The 14,392-nt window shown below is 41.6% G+C and overlaps 1 protein-coding gene across 1 annotated transcript in view; it reads right to left on the reverse strand.

The window, feature by feature from the left end:
• LOC149015961 (Cation efflux family protein) overlaps positions 1 to 14,392 on the reverse strand; it is a 59,505-nt gene that overhangs the window by 29,740 nt on the left and 15,373 nt on the right. The window contains exons 5-7 of the mRNA XM_089156936.1: positions 1,172 to 1,286; positions 1,001 to 1,058; positions 782 to 900 (exon numbers count right to left, since the gene is read on the reverse strand). Coding sequence (XP_089013062.1) covers positions 782 to 900; positions 1,001 to 1,058; positions 1,172 to 1,286 — 292 coding nt within the window. The remainder of the gene's footprint in view (positions 1 to 781; positions 901 to 1,000; positions 1,059 to 1,171; positions 1,287 to 14,392) is intronic.

Raw genomic sequence — 14,392 nt, forward strand, 5'->3', positions numbered from 1 at the left:
TCTTAGATGGCTGGGAATTCTACATATTTACACTCCAGCTTGAGGGGGAGTATTGGAATGTAATAGGGGCACTTTCATCATTTATTCTGTCTATATCAGTTTAAGTTTTCTCTCTAACCTCTCTAGGAATGTAATTTCCAATATATTTTAAGTAATAAATATACAAAAGAGTGCTTCTCACCCTTGCCCAGGTTTTGCACACTTCTAAACTTTCCCCCGTCTTCTCTCTTCCTTTTGTTTCCTCCTCCTGCCTCCTCAACTCCTCAGCTCTTGTTCTCTTTCAATTGTTGACCTAACTTTCTAACTGGGCCATGGTATCTGTGAGCTTTTGTAGATGAAGTCTCTCCCAACGGATCTGGCTGTTCCTAGTATCCTTCCTATGGTGCTACATTGTGATAGCAAGTCAGTCATAGTATCGCTCATAATACAGTTCAGCATGACTGGATGAAACATATGGAGATTGATCACTACTCCATTAAAGAAAAGCAAGATTCAAACGTTAGCCATGTTCCTTTTGTTTAGTTCGGTGACCAAGGCTGATGTGCCTATTCAAGGTCTTAGAACTTCTGTTTTCATTCTATTGTATGCAAGTTGGGCATGTATGACATCTAGCACCAACTTGAGGGAAGTGTTTTATTTAATATGGGTAGGTGGTACAAACATAGAACTGTCGTAGGGTATTTCTCTCTCTGTACCCTCTCATTCTATCATAAATACAGGCTGGCTGCCTCTCATTGAAACTAGTCAGATCCCCAGTCAACAATAACTCAAATAGGAATACCTCTGTCATTACGGCAACAGATGTGGGATCATGACCACGCCATACATAATCCCGCACTTTCATTCCTTCTGCAGCTGCACCTTTCCTAACAGCATGTATAGCAACAATGAGCGAAGCACCTACAGAGACCAAGTTAGCGTAAACTAATAATTAAATCACTACCTGATTCAGAAACATTTCAGAAGATGGTGGATGGGAGAAGAAATTAAATCATCATACCTTCAATAATGAATGACCCACCAATCACAAGGGCTGCATAATGGATATTTTCAGGGGGCTGCGCAACATGTGCTTATAAATCAGTAGACATCACTTCCAAGCTTTCAAGTCTAGAACAGTATTGTGCTTAGTAAACCATTCATTAAACTAATGATTTGGATAATTGGTTACCTGTGAGGTCCACAAGTTCTGAAATCCATGAACAATTGTTGCACCAGAACCAAGGCAAAATATACCAACTGCAGATATCAAAGACCAGACAAATCTCTCCTTTGAGTAGCCATAGCTGTATGAAAGGAGTAAAAGCAACCAAAAATCAGAAATATTCTACCCATAAAAGAATCAATAACACTAAGTACATGCTACTAAAAATATAAGTGAAGCATGTCCTCCTGTAACAAGCAAAGTAAGTTGCACATTCTTACAAAGGCATAACCCACCAAAACCAGACTAATTCTTTCTTTTGGATCACAGTAATACCACAAGTTGTCCAACCAATAAATGGTTTCAAGTCAACTGTTCCCCCAAGTAGAAAAGTTAACCGAGTCTAAACCACCTGGCCTTAAATTTAAGAATTGGGTGGTCCCAGCCAGGTTTGAGTCACTTACCTAATTTTTCAACCAGAACAATAGACTGGCTAATTCAAAGTAGGTCATTTTACATCCCAACCTGTCACACTTCACTGTGGAATCACTAGCAACACAGCCTGTTTGGATTCAAGGGATTTAACCAATGCAGTTAGATTAGTAGCAGAGCTCATAGAGGTAAGCCAACCAATACCCAACTTAGTTCATCACCAAAATATGGTTATTAGCCAACTTAGCTCTTCACCCAATATGGTTATTTAGCCTGAATCCTGCACCAGTGCAACCAGGGTCAATTTTCCTTCTCTACTAATCCAAATAAAAATCAAAGCTCAGAAATTCAAGCCGAAGAGAGTTGGATGGGTGCAAGTCTAATTATGAGCTCTGGCAACTTCCAAAAACTAGATTCACCTTTTGGTTTCTGTTAGGGCCCTGGGATCGTGCCATGTGGAGGGGAGAGAGAGAGAGAGGATTACTAATGGTTGGGGTTATAAAAAGGGGAAAGGTGTGAGGAAAGCGTATGAGATGTTTTATGAGAGTGTTTGGGCAGCCTATGGCTGAGGGGCAGCATTGTATGCTGTGTGGTGACTGGCGCCATTAAAATCAGTTTATTTTGTTAACTCCTTCGTTTTGATATTTAATTTCAGTATTTGATTCGCTGGTTCATATCAACTGGTATCAAGTGTGAAATCCCCCAGATTTCTAACCTTCTTACCCATGGTTTCAGGACCGCGAACCCAGAACTCGAGTAGGCGACAACTGTGGGCCATTCGAGTCAAGCCCGAAAGTTCTGAAATTGACCCCATGGTAGTGGATGACCCTATTGATGACTTGACTACTCTCTTAGAGTTTAAGAGGAGAGAAAGTCAATCATGAAGGCATCAAAAAGAGATTTTGGCACATCCAGAAACCGATGAAGGAAAATCCAAATGATGAAGTAAATATTCCCAAACATAGGCCCTTGAAAGACCTTTCAAACGAATAGAAAATCACCAGAATTGGACCCAGTTGAGGGGGCAACCAAGGGCCGGTCGATCGGGCCGGTTGACTGCCCTGGTTTGACCGCTCCTTGCCCAGTTCGGGGCACTTTCGGAAAAACAGGTTTAAAAACCCTATTTTATGCCTCCACTTATCACAAAACATATTTCTTATTGCTAGAGTGGGGCTGAGGGTTAGGGAGAAGAGAAAACCTAGTTTTAATGGTTTTCATCATCATTGAATGCTAGGTTTTGGTAGTTGGGATTATTGGATTGCAAAATGCTTCCCTTTACTTCTTTTTATGTCTCCCAATGTTTTTTAGAGATGATTATATGAATCATTGTATTCAAAATCATTTTGAACCTCCCAAAGACGCCCACGGGCATTCACAAGAGCCAAATTTGGGGCTTTTCGTTTGAGGCCTAGTTGGGATGAATTGTTGGCACTTGAAGGACCCTTTTACTGTTAATTTGAAGACCCGCTTCGATCCGATTTTGAATGGGGAGACGAAATATGGAATTTGCTCAAAACTAAGTTGATGGTGGGTTGACCAGCCATTCAACCAGCCCTGTAAGCCTATACAACCAACCATTCAACCGGCCATATTAGGGAAGTGAGTTCTGGACCTCTTTTGAACCCAAATTGATTTTCAATCGTTATTTACTCTCTCTCTTATGCAACTAGGATTATTTTGGGTCTAATTACACTCTCTTGGGTGAGCATTGTGGGATTTTGGAGAGCTTTACTAACTTGAAAGCTGTATACTTAACCATACCTTGTATGATTGATGGTGTTATTTAACTTTCATCATTGATATCTTGCATTACTTTTGATATATTATATCTTGTGAGTATTGTGTGTGATTTTGAGCAAATGAAAGGTAAGAAAGTATGTTTGTTTCTATTTTTCAAATCTAATGAATGATGATATGACAATGCGTGGGATTGGTTTTGGAACTTAGTTCTCTTGTATCTATTTACCAACTAGGGTTGTGGGTTCACCAATTACCCTAATGACTTATATGACTATGCATTTAGACCTAAGTAAATGAGTGCTAAGTGTCTAGAAGTGTTTGGCTAGATAACCTCATAAGTAATACTACCCTTCCGGTAGGTGTATTGAAACTGATTAACCCGTGATGTCAGTAGATAAGTCATATAAGCATTAAGTAGACTCACTGCCATCATGAGATGGTAAGGTTACATATAATAGATAAGTCCTCATGGGCACTCAAGACCGGCAACCAACCCGTGAGAGGACATGGTTAAGAAATGGAAACCAACAGATGTCTCCCGTTGAGGATCCCATTTCTAGGTGGATAAGGATATCGGACCAATAGATGCCTCCCGTTGAGGAATGATAACTGGACCATATATACTATGAGACTATATGACTATGCATTGGGCTAGAGTAGTCCTTGACACGCGTTAGCTCTCATGCCAAACAGTGATGTGAGAGAGTGGTGACTTATACCCCAGCCATGGATTGATGTGACTTGACCCAACAACCGCAAAGAACCTAATAGACGTCTTTTGTTGAGGGAGAGTGAATGAGACCGCCCAGAGGAGACTAGTGTACGACTTAATACGTGTCTACCATGGAGATTTCATGATAAAGTTAGAAGCATAACATCCTATATATTCATTAATTATATTATTATCATTAATTATATTATCGTTATTAACCTTATATGTGTGATGTGGGAATTTGTGAATGAATGCATGATATGATTGTTAAGTTGACCTCACTAAGTTCTGTTGAACTCATTCCTTTTATATGTATACTCTTTTAGATTATACTATAGGTTATGAGGACTCCATTCAAACGGAGGATCCGTCATCGGCAGACTATTATAAAGGAGCGACTAGAGAGGAGGTGGACCCGCATGGAGCTTTGTGCCCATATCAGGACTGTTCTTGTAGAGCTGGGTTCCAGTACGGAGCTAGCAATGCTGTGGGATTCAATAGTGTCCTTTATGGCAATATTTTTAAATTTATATCCTCATATCCTTCGAGAAGGGAGAGGACATCTTCCACCAAGACATTTAGCTATTTCTGCTGCAAACTATTATTTCCTTCAAACTCTAATATTCTTTTGATCAACATCAATTAACATTTAACTTTAGTTAATGGATGATTGTAATCTCATTATAAACTCAGATTTTTATAACTTAATATTTGAACTTTATTTATTTTTGTCCTTGATTATGCTACGCCATATGTCTGTATAGATTTGTCACTAAACCTTGGTCCTGTAGTGTATCACCCCCAGGGGTATTCAAGTGTGACCGAATCCAATTGGGTGGGGTGTGACATCAAATGTTAGGGCCCTAGAATGGTGCCATGTGGGGGAGAGAGAGAGAGAGAGAGAGAGAGGAGGGATGTACTGTTGGTTGGGGTTATAAATAGAGGAAAAGTGTGAGGAAAGGGTATGAGATTGTTTTATGTGAGTATTTGAGCACATGGTAGAAGATCTCGCTCTCAAGCGAGATCTCGCCACCTTGAAAAAGAGAGATCTCGACCATCTCGGTGAGATCTCGGTCGAGATATACAATTTTTTGGCGTCAACTCGATGACCCATCTCGGTGGGTTTTAGGGTCCCAATTGGGTTGAAACTTGGTACATAGCCTATTTAAGGCCTTTTGAACACATTGGTGGCCTTGGATTTAACAAAAAACAACCTTATGTGTGATTTCTAAGTCTTCCCATAGTGTGAAACCGAAATGTTGTAGGATTAGGGAATGCAAGGTTATACAACATGTAATATAGAACCTTTAAGGCATATAAATGAAGAGCAAGTGTATCAAATGCATCAAATAACCTAAATGATATTTAAATTTCATCCATATGAGTATCAAAATCTCAATTTTCAAGAATAAAATAATAAAATTATACAACCATTAGAAGTTATATTTAAGTCATTAAATCATAAGTTCATAAGACAAGAAGAGAATGACTGATCTTCCTTCGATGTTGTAGATATGCTAAGAGTAGTTGCGAGTGAAAATCCAGCCAAAATCCACAAAAAAAGGTAAAATTTGAGAGTTCTAGAGAGATTTAGGGTGAGATATGGTGAGATATCCCAACTTGCTACTCTCTCCCTCCATCTCGTCTCGCCTATGTAAAAAAACGAGATATCTCGCAAGATCTCGGCAAGGTCTAGCGAGATCCCCCACCATGTTTGGGCAGCCTATGGCTGAGGGGCAGTATTGTATGCTATGGGGTCGGTGGCACCATTAAAACCAATTTATCTTGTTAATTCCTTTGTTTTGATATTAATTTTAGTTCGATTCGCGGGTTCTTATCAACTGGTATCAGAGAGCATTTTGATCCACGAGAAGAGATGGAGACCGGATTGTCCATGTTTTCTGGCAAAGGGGTGCACTAAATGGCTTCTCAAAGTTATCCTCTTTTGATAATATGATGTAACACAATAAGGGGAACTTCCCCTATTTTGGTTTCCTTATTGGTTTGGGTCTTTGGTGTTAGTGGTTTCCTAATTAGGTCTATCGTGGTTGTCTTATTTGTTTGGGTATTTGGTGTCAGTGGTTTCCTTATTAGGTCTATGGTCATTAGTGTCCTAGTAGAAGTGAGTTCCAACTAAAATTTAGGCTTAAGTAGGTAAAATTTTAAAGTAATATTTGAGTTTCCTTTTGCAATTCTATTTTCAGTTTATTATATATATGTGATTGTTGGTACGGTAAAACGTACATTTTGTCACCCAGCCTTGTTTTCAATAATCATGTTTTCTTCTCCCTCATATATCTTTCCTCTTCTCTCTACCTAGTATTTGTTACAGATATTGGGTTTGTTTACATGGGTTTGCGAGTCATAAGTTTCTAGTTTGAAGAACAGGACCCTGGTTCAATGAAGAAGATGAACTAGAGTTTCCATAAAGACTTAACATGGGAAATCTCATGTTGATGGTTGATCTATTAACTGTGAATCTTGTATGCTCTGTTCAGCAGTGGTTTTTTTTGTTTCTCTTGAAGAAGAAAAAAATTCAGCACTTTATTTTCAGTTTTTTGAGCTTCGTTTGGAGGTTTCTGAAAATTGCTTTGAGGTTTCGCTTCACTCAGAGATTTCGTCTGAAGTTTTCTAAGCTTCGCTTGGAGTTTCTGCTCTGCATCTGTTGCGGGTGTTGTTCTTCTTCTGCTTGTGCTTTTGGTGTAGAGTTTTGCCCTCCGATCTACTCTTCATCGTCATTGGAGTTTTTGCTCTGCGGCTGGCACAGTGGTTGTTCTTCATCTGATCTGATCATTGGCTGTTGTGTTCTTCAATTGGTGCTGATATGAGATCTTATCAGATAATAGAGTTTCGTCCTTGGTTGGTCTTATGATTGCATTTGCTGATCTTCTTTGTCGTCAGTACTTTGAGTTCTTTAATTGTTTTTGGTTGTTTGTGCTGCTGATGTGCCTAAGGATATCTTGAAAATAAGCAAGAGACTTGAGGCTGAATTTTCAGGCCAAGAGTAGAACTGGAGTCGCGGAGATTCAAACCCGCAATCGCAACCCCACAATTGATATTCTGAGCTTTCTTCAAAGTTCTCTGCGATTTTAGGGGTTTGCAGTTTGTTTTAAAACTGCCAGTTCAACTAGTTATTGGTTCAGGTTTTGATTCAAACCCTGGTTTAGTTTTGGGTTCAATTCCTGGTTCGTTTTCTGATTCTATTTTCTGCTTCTGTTCTTGATCCTACTTTCTAGTTCTGTTCTTGATTCTGTTTTTTTTTGTTACGTTCCTGCTTCGGTTTTCTAGTTATGTTCCTGATACAGTTTCCTGATTCCTAGACTTGCTTTATTTTGTGTTTCCATCATTGTTTGGCTTAAATCTAGACTTATCCTCCTTCCAAGTTTACTCTTTGGCCTCTATTTGTGTTTCATTTTGCGGATTTCTCTAGTTACACTAATCCCATTCCCGTTTCAATTTTGTGGTAAAATTTTGTGATATTTACTGATTTATCTTTTAATTTATTTACCACCAACCCCTTGAAAAAATCTAATTTATTATGTTGCCATTACTTTGATGAACATCACATCCATTTGGGATTTTATTTGTCATTGTATGAGGATTATTGAAGACATTGGGGATTTTATTTATGGGATCTTTTGTAATGATTTTCTTGAGATATTCGTCACATGAAGTGATATCAGTTGCTTTTAGTCATGTGCAATGAAACACATGAGGGGGAGATTGAAGATGTCGACTGCAAGAAACTTTTAAAAATTTTAATGGATTCAAGAGTGAGACTGAAAGTTGCAGTGCTTTCCTCTCGTTGGTTGCTGTGAAGATATGGATTTACACTAGTTGATTCGGGTGCTGATTTAAGCTTGTTGGAGTCTGATTCCTACACGGTTTGAGACTGATGCTGCCTCTAAAGTTTATTTTATTTGTCCAAGCTGGAGCTTTCTTTGTGCATACACCAGCTTGATGGGGAGTGTTACAGATAATTAGAGATAATATGATATAACAAACTAGGGGGGATCCCCCTATCGTGGTTTCTTTATTGGTTTGGGTATTTGGTGTTAGTGGTTTCCTTATTGGGTCTTGGTCATTACTGTCCTAGTCTAAGTGAGTTCCTGATAAGATCACGAATCAAATACCAAAATTGATATCAAAACAAAGGAATTAACAAGATAATTTAGCATTAATGGTGCCAGTCACCCCCAACAGCATTCAATGCTGCACCTCAGCCATAGGCTGCCCATGACCCTCACAAATACATTCCATACCTTCTCCTCTCAATTCTCCTCCCCCCCCCCCCCCAAAAAAAAAAACTTTTTGGTGTGAATCAATTCCCCCTTCAACTAACATTAACACTCTCTCTCCTCCACATGGCTTCATCCTAAAGCCCGAACACTACCAACACCTCAAAATTCACCTTGTCCTCGACGTGAAGGAAAATTTGAAGTTTGGTCTTCACATGCTTGCCGCACAACTACATCATTTCTATGTCCTCAAGAACAAACCTCCTTGGAACCCAGCAGATGCTACACCCAAAGAACTCCATGCTGCCCATATAAAGGAAAAGCTTGGAATCTTCAGTGGATGGAATAATCACACCTAGAATAGCTCCTGGAACTGCATTCAGCTGTAAACCAGTAACGTAAGCATCTGTATAGAACACAACATCTGCTACACTAAGTTTTGCATCGAAATATGAAGCAAGGATTTTCAGCAGATTGGCAGCTCTGATCCTCCGATTTTCATTAGCACCCATTTTCCATAAAATATGACCCCTTGTGTTACATTTCCTGTCATACACTGCATAATCTTCGAGAAGCAAGAATTCACCATCATGAAAAACATCAGGTGCTGGATTTGAACAAGTAAATGATGAGAGACCTGTCTCTGCTGTGAGTGTAGATCGAGCCCCCTGAAAAGTAATGTCATGTGTGCTTAGGCAACACAATACACCAATGAGCATCACCAAGAAGGCATGAGGTGATCACCATGATCTTCTTTGCAGATTCCAAATCGGAGTTTCGATTAACCACTCCAAAAAACACTCAATTTCCACTTGCCGCCAAATCAAAACCAAGTCCACCATCAAATGCGTAAAAGTCACTGGGTTTCATAAAGAATTGCTGCAGAAGGAGTGCAAGGGGCCCCACAAGCAATGATCCCAGCCCCGGTTCAAGCAGCCCTAGCTCGAAGTCTAACCTAACCCCATTCGCAGGCCAGCATGCACGAGTGGCCATCTTCCTTATCGTTGGAACCTGCAGGCAATCCACGAAATAGCGCCATTTGTGAATCTGCTCCGCCAGAACTTCCCTCAGAGATCCTTCGGCGTCATCTTCGATGGCACTAAGCCGCCCCATCAACATTAGGTTGATTGCAGCCCTATTTGGTTCAGCTTCACATCACTGCTCAATGTGATGGAAGAAGAAGAAGAAGAAGGAATAGAGGGTTGACAAAGATACCCCTGTTCATTGTTCTTCAGAAATGGGTCGTTTAAAAAAAGTGTAAAGTATAGCTTTTGGGCCCTTGCTTGCATGGGCTCTAACCAAATGTTGGGCTGGGCATGGAGATATAACACTGAACAGGCCACTGCCTAGCGTCTCGAGTCTTTGGTCCATAAAGTAAGTTGGTGGGCCGTTGTTCTTTTGAATTAATTTGGCTCCTTACAGCCCACACTACAGATTCAAAAGCTTGGACCACTAGTGTGATTCGGTCCAACTTAATGGACTAAGCCCGTCTAGCAGTACCAAGCTCAGCTTGGTTCTCAGCCTCCGGTTCAACCAAAAACCCTTCTTGAACTGTTTCTTCCCCATCATTTTCCCTTCTTCCATACAAAACCCTAAATGTCTCCTCTTCTTCCACGCCAACTCTGCTACTCCCATCTCTTCTCAACTGTGGGCACACATACATCTAAAATCACGCAGTAATGGCCTCCACCGCCCACGTGGTGCCTTCTATGCTGATTTTGCAACCCGACAAGTGTTACGGCCATCGCCTCCACCTCTATCCAAGGTGGTTTCATCAGGGCTCGTGCTAGGGCCAGTCTCTCCCCTGAATCGAAGGTGCCTTTCCAACTTAACATTCTCTTTGTTCTCCTCCTCCGCCTCTGTGAATAAATCAATCAATGTCTCATCACCATTGAATCAATATTCTATGCCTTCACCGGTTTACCCCAAGTCTGAATCGCTCTAAGATCTTTAAAAAATCCTTCTACAACTTCAATCTTCACAGCTTCCAAGGATTTGAATATTCCATGAACCACAGCACAACATGTGCCCTCGACCCGCTTGATTCCTATGTCCCCTATTTCTCTAGGCATTCAACCTCATTACCGAACTGTAGTCCCAAAGCTTCCTTGAAGCACGGCCGATTGAATTCCAGCCAGTTTCTCTAGTAAATCCAATCTAAAGCATCCCCTGGCAGGTGTTGCGGTGCCACTCCCAACCTCAGATGTCGTCGATTTAGTGTTCATAACAGAATTGCAAAACTTCAAGAAGCCATTTATGCGCATCGCCTTCACCGGAAAACAAGATGATCTGATGTCCATCCCTTCATGTGGATCAAAACCCATTCTGATACCAGTTGATAAGATCATGAACAAATACAAAAATTGATATCAAAACAAAGGAATTAACAAGATAATCTAGCTTTAATGGTAGCAGTCACCCCAACAGCATTCAATGCTGCCCTTAGCCATAGGCTGCCCAAAACCCTGTGATATGCATTCCATACCCTCTCCTCTCAATTCCCCCTATTTATTACCCTTCAACTAAACATTAACAATCTCTTTCCTCCACATGGCGTCGTCCTAGGGCCCTAACAGTTTCCAACTAGGATTTAGGTTTAATTTGGTAAGAGTAGAGTTATATTTGAGTTTCCTTTTGTAATTTTATTTTCAGTTTATTATACATATGTGCTTGCTGGTACGGTAGAACATACAGATTCTATTGCCCAACCCTATTCTTTAATTATTCTCTTTTCTTCACCCTCATCTCTCTTTCTTTTTTTCTCTACCTAGTACTTGTTAGTTGTTACAAATCTTGGGATTGTTTACAGTTGGAAACACCAGATCGAGGATGAGCACAAATTAAGGGTTGTGCTCCTACACTTGGAAGGGGATGCTTTTGATTGGATTTACCCGAAAAATTTATCAAAACTCAACTGGTCAATCTTCAAAAATGCTTTGAAACTTGATTAAAGGATGAAGCAGAGCCTACAAATACCGCTATTTCAGAGGACAACATCAATGTCATGGTTTCCTATAGTGAAGTTTGTAGTGTCTAGAGACACCTTCACGATAGAGAAGAAAGCAAGGTAGGGGCGGATGAGTCAAAGGGCCAAGCAGTGGAAGGGATCCGTGAACCCTTTGAAATCGATGGGGTGAAAAAAAGGGAGAAATTTTCGCTATTATCTCAACACCTGCAGATTCCAAGAGATGGCGTACTCGAGCCTTGGGGCAATGGAAGATACTATGGATGACAATGAAATTCAGTTGCAAAAGCCTCCCCAAATGGAAGAGAGGGTTGATTGGGGAGCAAAAGCGCTAGCGAAAACCCTATGGAGAAGGGCGGAAACGATGGACGAGGAGGACTTGTGTGCAACGTGGGAGTAATTACTCCTCAAATCCCAATGTTGTTTGCCAAATATCAAGGAGACCGGATGATTGCAGATATGCCGGCAGCAGCTAGGGAGAAAACTAGGGCATTCATCGTGAGTTTCATTTGGAAAGAGACAGTCCAAGGAGAGGACCTAGATGGAACGATGGCCCAAAACCAAGTGTAGGTCGAGTTTATTAGACCCCTGGGCCATTGGCATTATTTGTTTCAATGTAATAAAACAAGGAAATGGGCCTCAAGGACCTCAACTAAGGTGTAGACCCAAACGATTCTAGATTAGGCTCATAAAACTAAAACCTGCAATTGGGCTCCAAGGATTAAAAATAGGCCCAACCTAGCTGGTGGACTAGGAGGCATGTAAACAAGGGACCTGAAATTCTACGGCCCATTTGCAAAGCATAATGGCAAAGGGCACTTTTTGAACATCATTATTCTTCCTTATAGCTTCAATCCAGCGCCTACAAAAGCTCAATGATGCAACCAGCCCCAAGACAGCCTCAAAAGAGTCAAAAGGGGGCCAAGCCCAGGCGCAAATGGAAGCCAAACCGGGGAGACCAAACCAGACCAGTGGCAAATTGGTCATTTTCCACCCCTGATTCAACTCTTATTTAGTTGGGTCAAGTCCAGCTAAAATTCTGGAGTCTAAATATGTTCTTATTTTATTGGGAGTCCTTGTCGGGTTGTTAGTTGGTTAGGATAGGGTTCCTTATCTTAAGGGACTTTATCATAAAGTTGGTTTTAAGTTAGTTTTATTCTAAAATTAGTAGTTGAGTCCTATTTAAGGGGCAAGTTTAGGATCCCTATTAGAAAGAGAGTCCTTAGTAGGTTTTGATAGTGATGGTAGTTGTGGCATCCACTCTTTAATGAGCCAAACCTTAACAGATGGAAACATGACCACCAACCAATCCTCCTTATTGTCAAGAAGATGGTTTTAACTTTCTCTTCTAAGGCTGGTAAGGTTTCCACCGTCGTCCTCCCATGGATCCCCCTCTGTGCATACCGCTCACAACCTCTCGACACTCCTCCCCTCCCAACCCTTATGAACTCCCTCCGCCTCCAGCCACCATTACCAACCTTGTGTCTGGCCTATCCCTTGCATCTCCCCTAATACCACCGGCTGAAACCACTAAACCATGGAACTCTCTATTCCAATCCTCCAACCCCTAAGCAACAACACTAGACCTTTCTTTCTTCCCCCCTGACCCTGCTATTATTAACCCCATTGCTCATTGCCCTAATACCTCCACTGCCACTAGAATCCTTCGATGGCAACATGCCATCCTTGGACAATTCCTCGGCCCTGTCCCACCCATTAATATCCTCAAATCCTCCCTAGCTAAACATGGAAAGCCATCGGTACCATGGAAACTCACCTCTTTAACTCGAAACTTTCCCTGTTCAACTTTGATTCCCGGCGTGTAAGTCCTGTGCTATTGAAGGCTCACCTTGGTTTGTCAGCAAATCTCCTGTGTTTATCAAACCTTGGACACCATTGATGCCCCTCCACAAGGTCGACTTCAGCACCCTTCCCCTGTGGATAAATCTCCATGGGCTCCCTCTTGAGTTCTGGAATACAGACTGCCTGAGTCGAATAGGCTCGGTTATTGGGAAGCCCCTCCGTTCGGATTCGAAAACCATCAATTTCAAACACCTTGCTTATGGAGGATCTATATCGAATACTTTGCTTCTGCTCCGCTACCGTCTCTTATTCAAATTGAAGATGACAACGGTTTAAAATATGATCAACTGATTGGATATGACTGGATCCCTGATCGTTGCAACATCTGTTCCTGTTTTGGCCATGACACCAACATCTGCTCATCTGTGCCAAGATGCAATCACCTCACTCCTACAACAAATCCAAAACCAACCGTGGATTTCATGCCCTACGAGTTCCCTGAAGCTCCGCTGACAAAAATTGTTAATGTTTTGGAAAGAATCACCATCTCAGTAGATCCTTCTACCTCTGCCGCCGCTTTGATGGAAACCCCGCCTGAGATTGTGCCCGCTGCAACAGAAGTTCAAGCAACTCCAGTAGCCAATACTTACCGGAGACAAAGAAGACAAAATAAGCTCCGTACGGTAGTCGTTGCTCCTAAAATTTTGCAGGTTTCCTCTGAATCTGCCAATCTGCCTCCTGAGGTTGATGATGTTGTCATTGTCCACACTATTGCTGCTCCATCTTCGACTAAAGGTACGTCTACTATAGACCGGTCACAGAGGCATTCTTGGTCTCTCTCCTCTGACGATAAAGCTTCGATATTCCTTCCCTTGCAAACCACGAAGGCAGTAATGCTGCAAACCCTCTGCTGCAACCCCTGTTCTCCACCTCAAACCATCTCGACGAAACAAGTAACCCTCTGAACTTAACCCCTTTATCTCCTCCCAACCCAAATCCCTTATTACCTAAACCACCCTTCACCCATTCCTTCCGTGAGGGGCCCACTCATGGCTTAAGCCTCTCATGGAATTTACCCCTTTGTGGTCCTAGGCCCTCGTCTCGGGCCCACTTTACCCTTAATGGCCTCCTCCTTTATCTCCCCCTAAGCCCATCACTTACCCTCCATCCATTAATTTAGCCCATAACAAGCTAAAGCCCAATACCCCTTTTCACACCCTTAACCCTAAAATATCCCACCATAACCGTGTTGATCCCACTCCAAATAACCACCCTTTGTCCCAAACCTCATCACATGAACCTACCTCTCCCCTCTCGGAGTCTTCAATTGACCCTGATCTCTTTTAAACCCCCTCTCT

Source organism: Hakea prostrata, chromosome 5 (assembly GCF_041222555.1).
Source record: "Hakea prostrata isolate BN-2017 chromosome 5, UWA_Hpros_2, whole genome shotgun sequence".
NCBI classification, from domain to species: Eukaryota; Viridiplantae; Streptophyta; class Magnoliopsida; order Proteales; family Proteaceae; genus Hakea; species Hakea prostrata.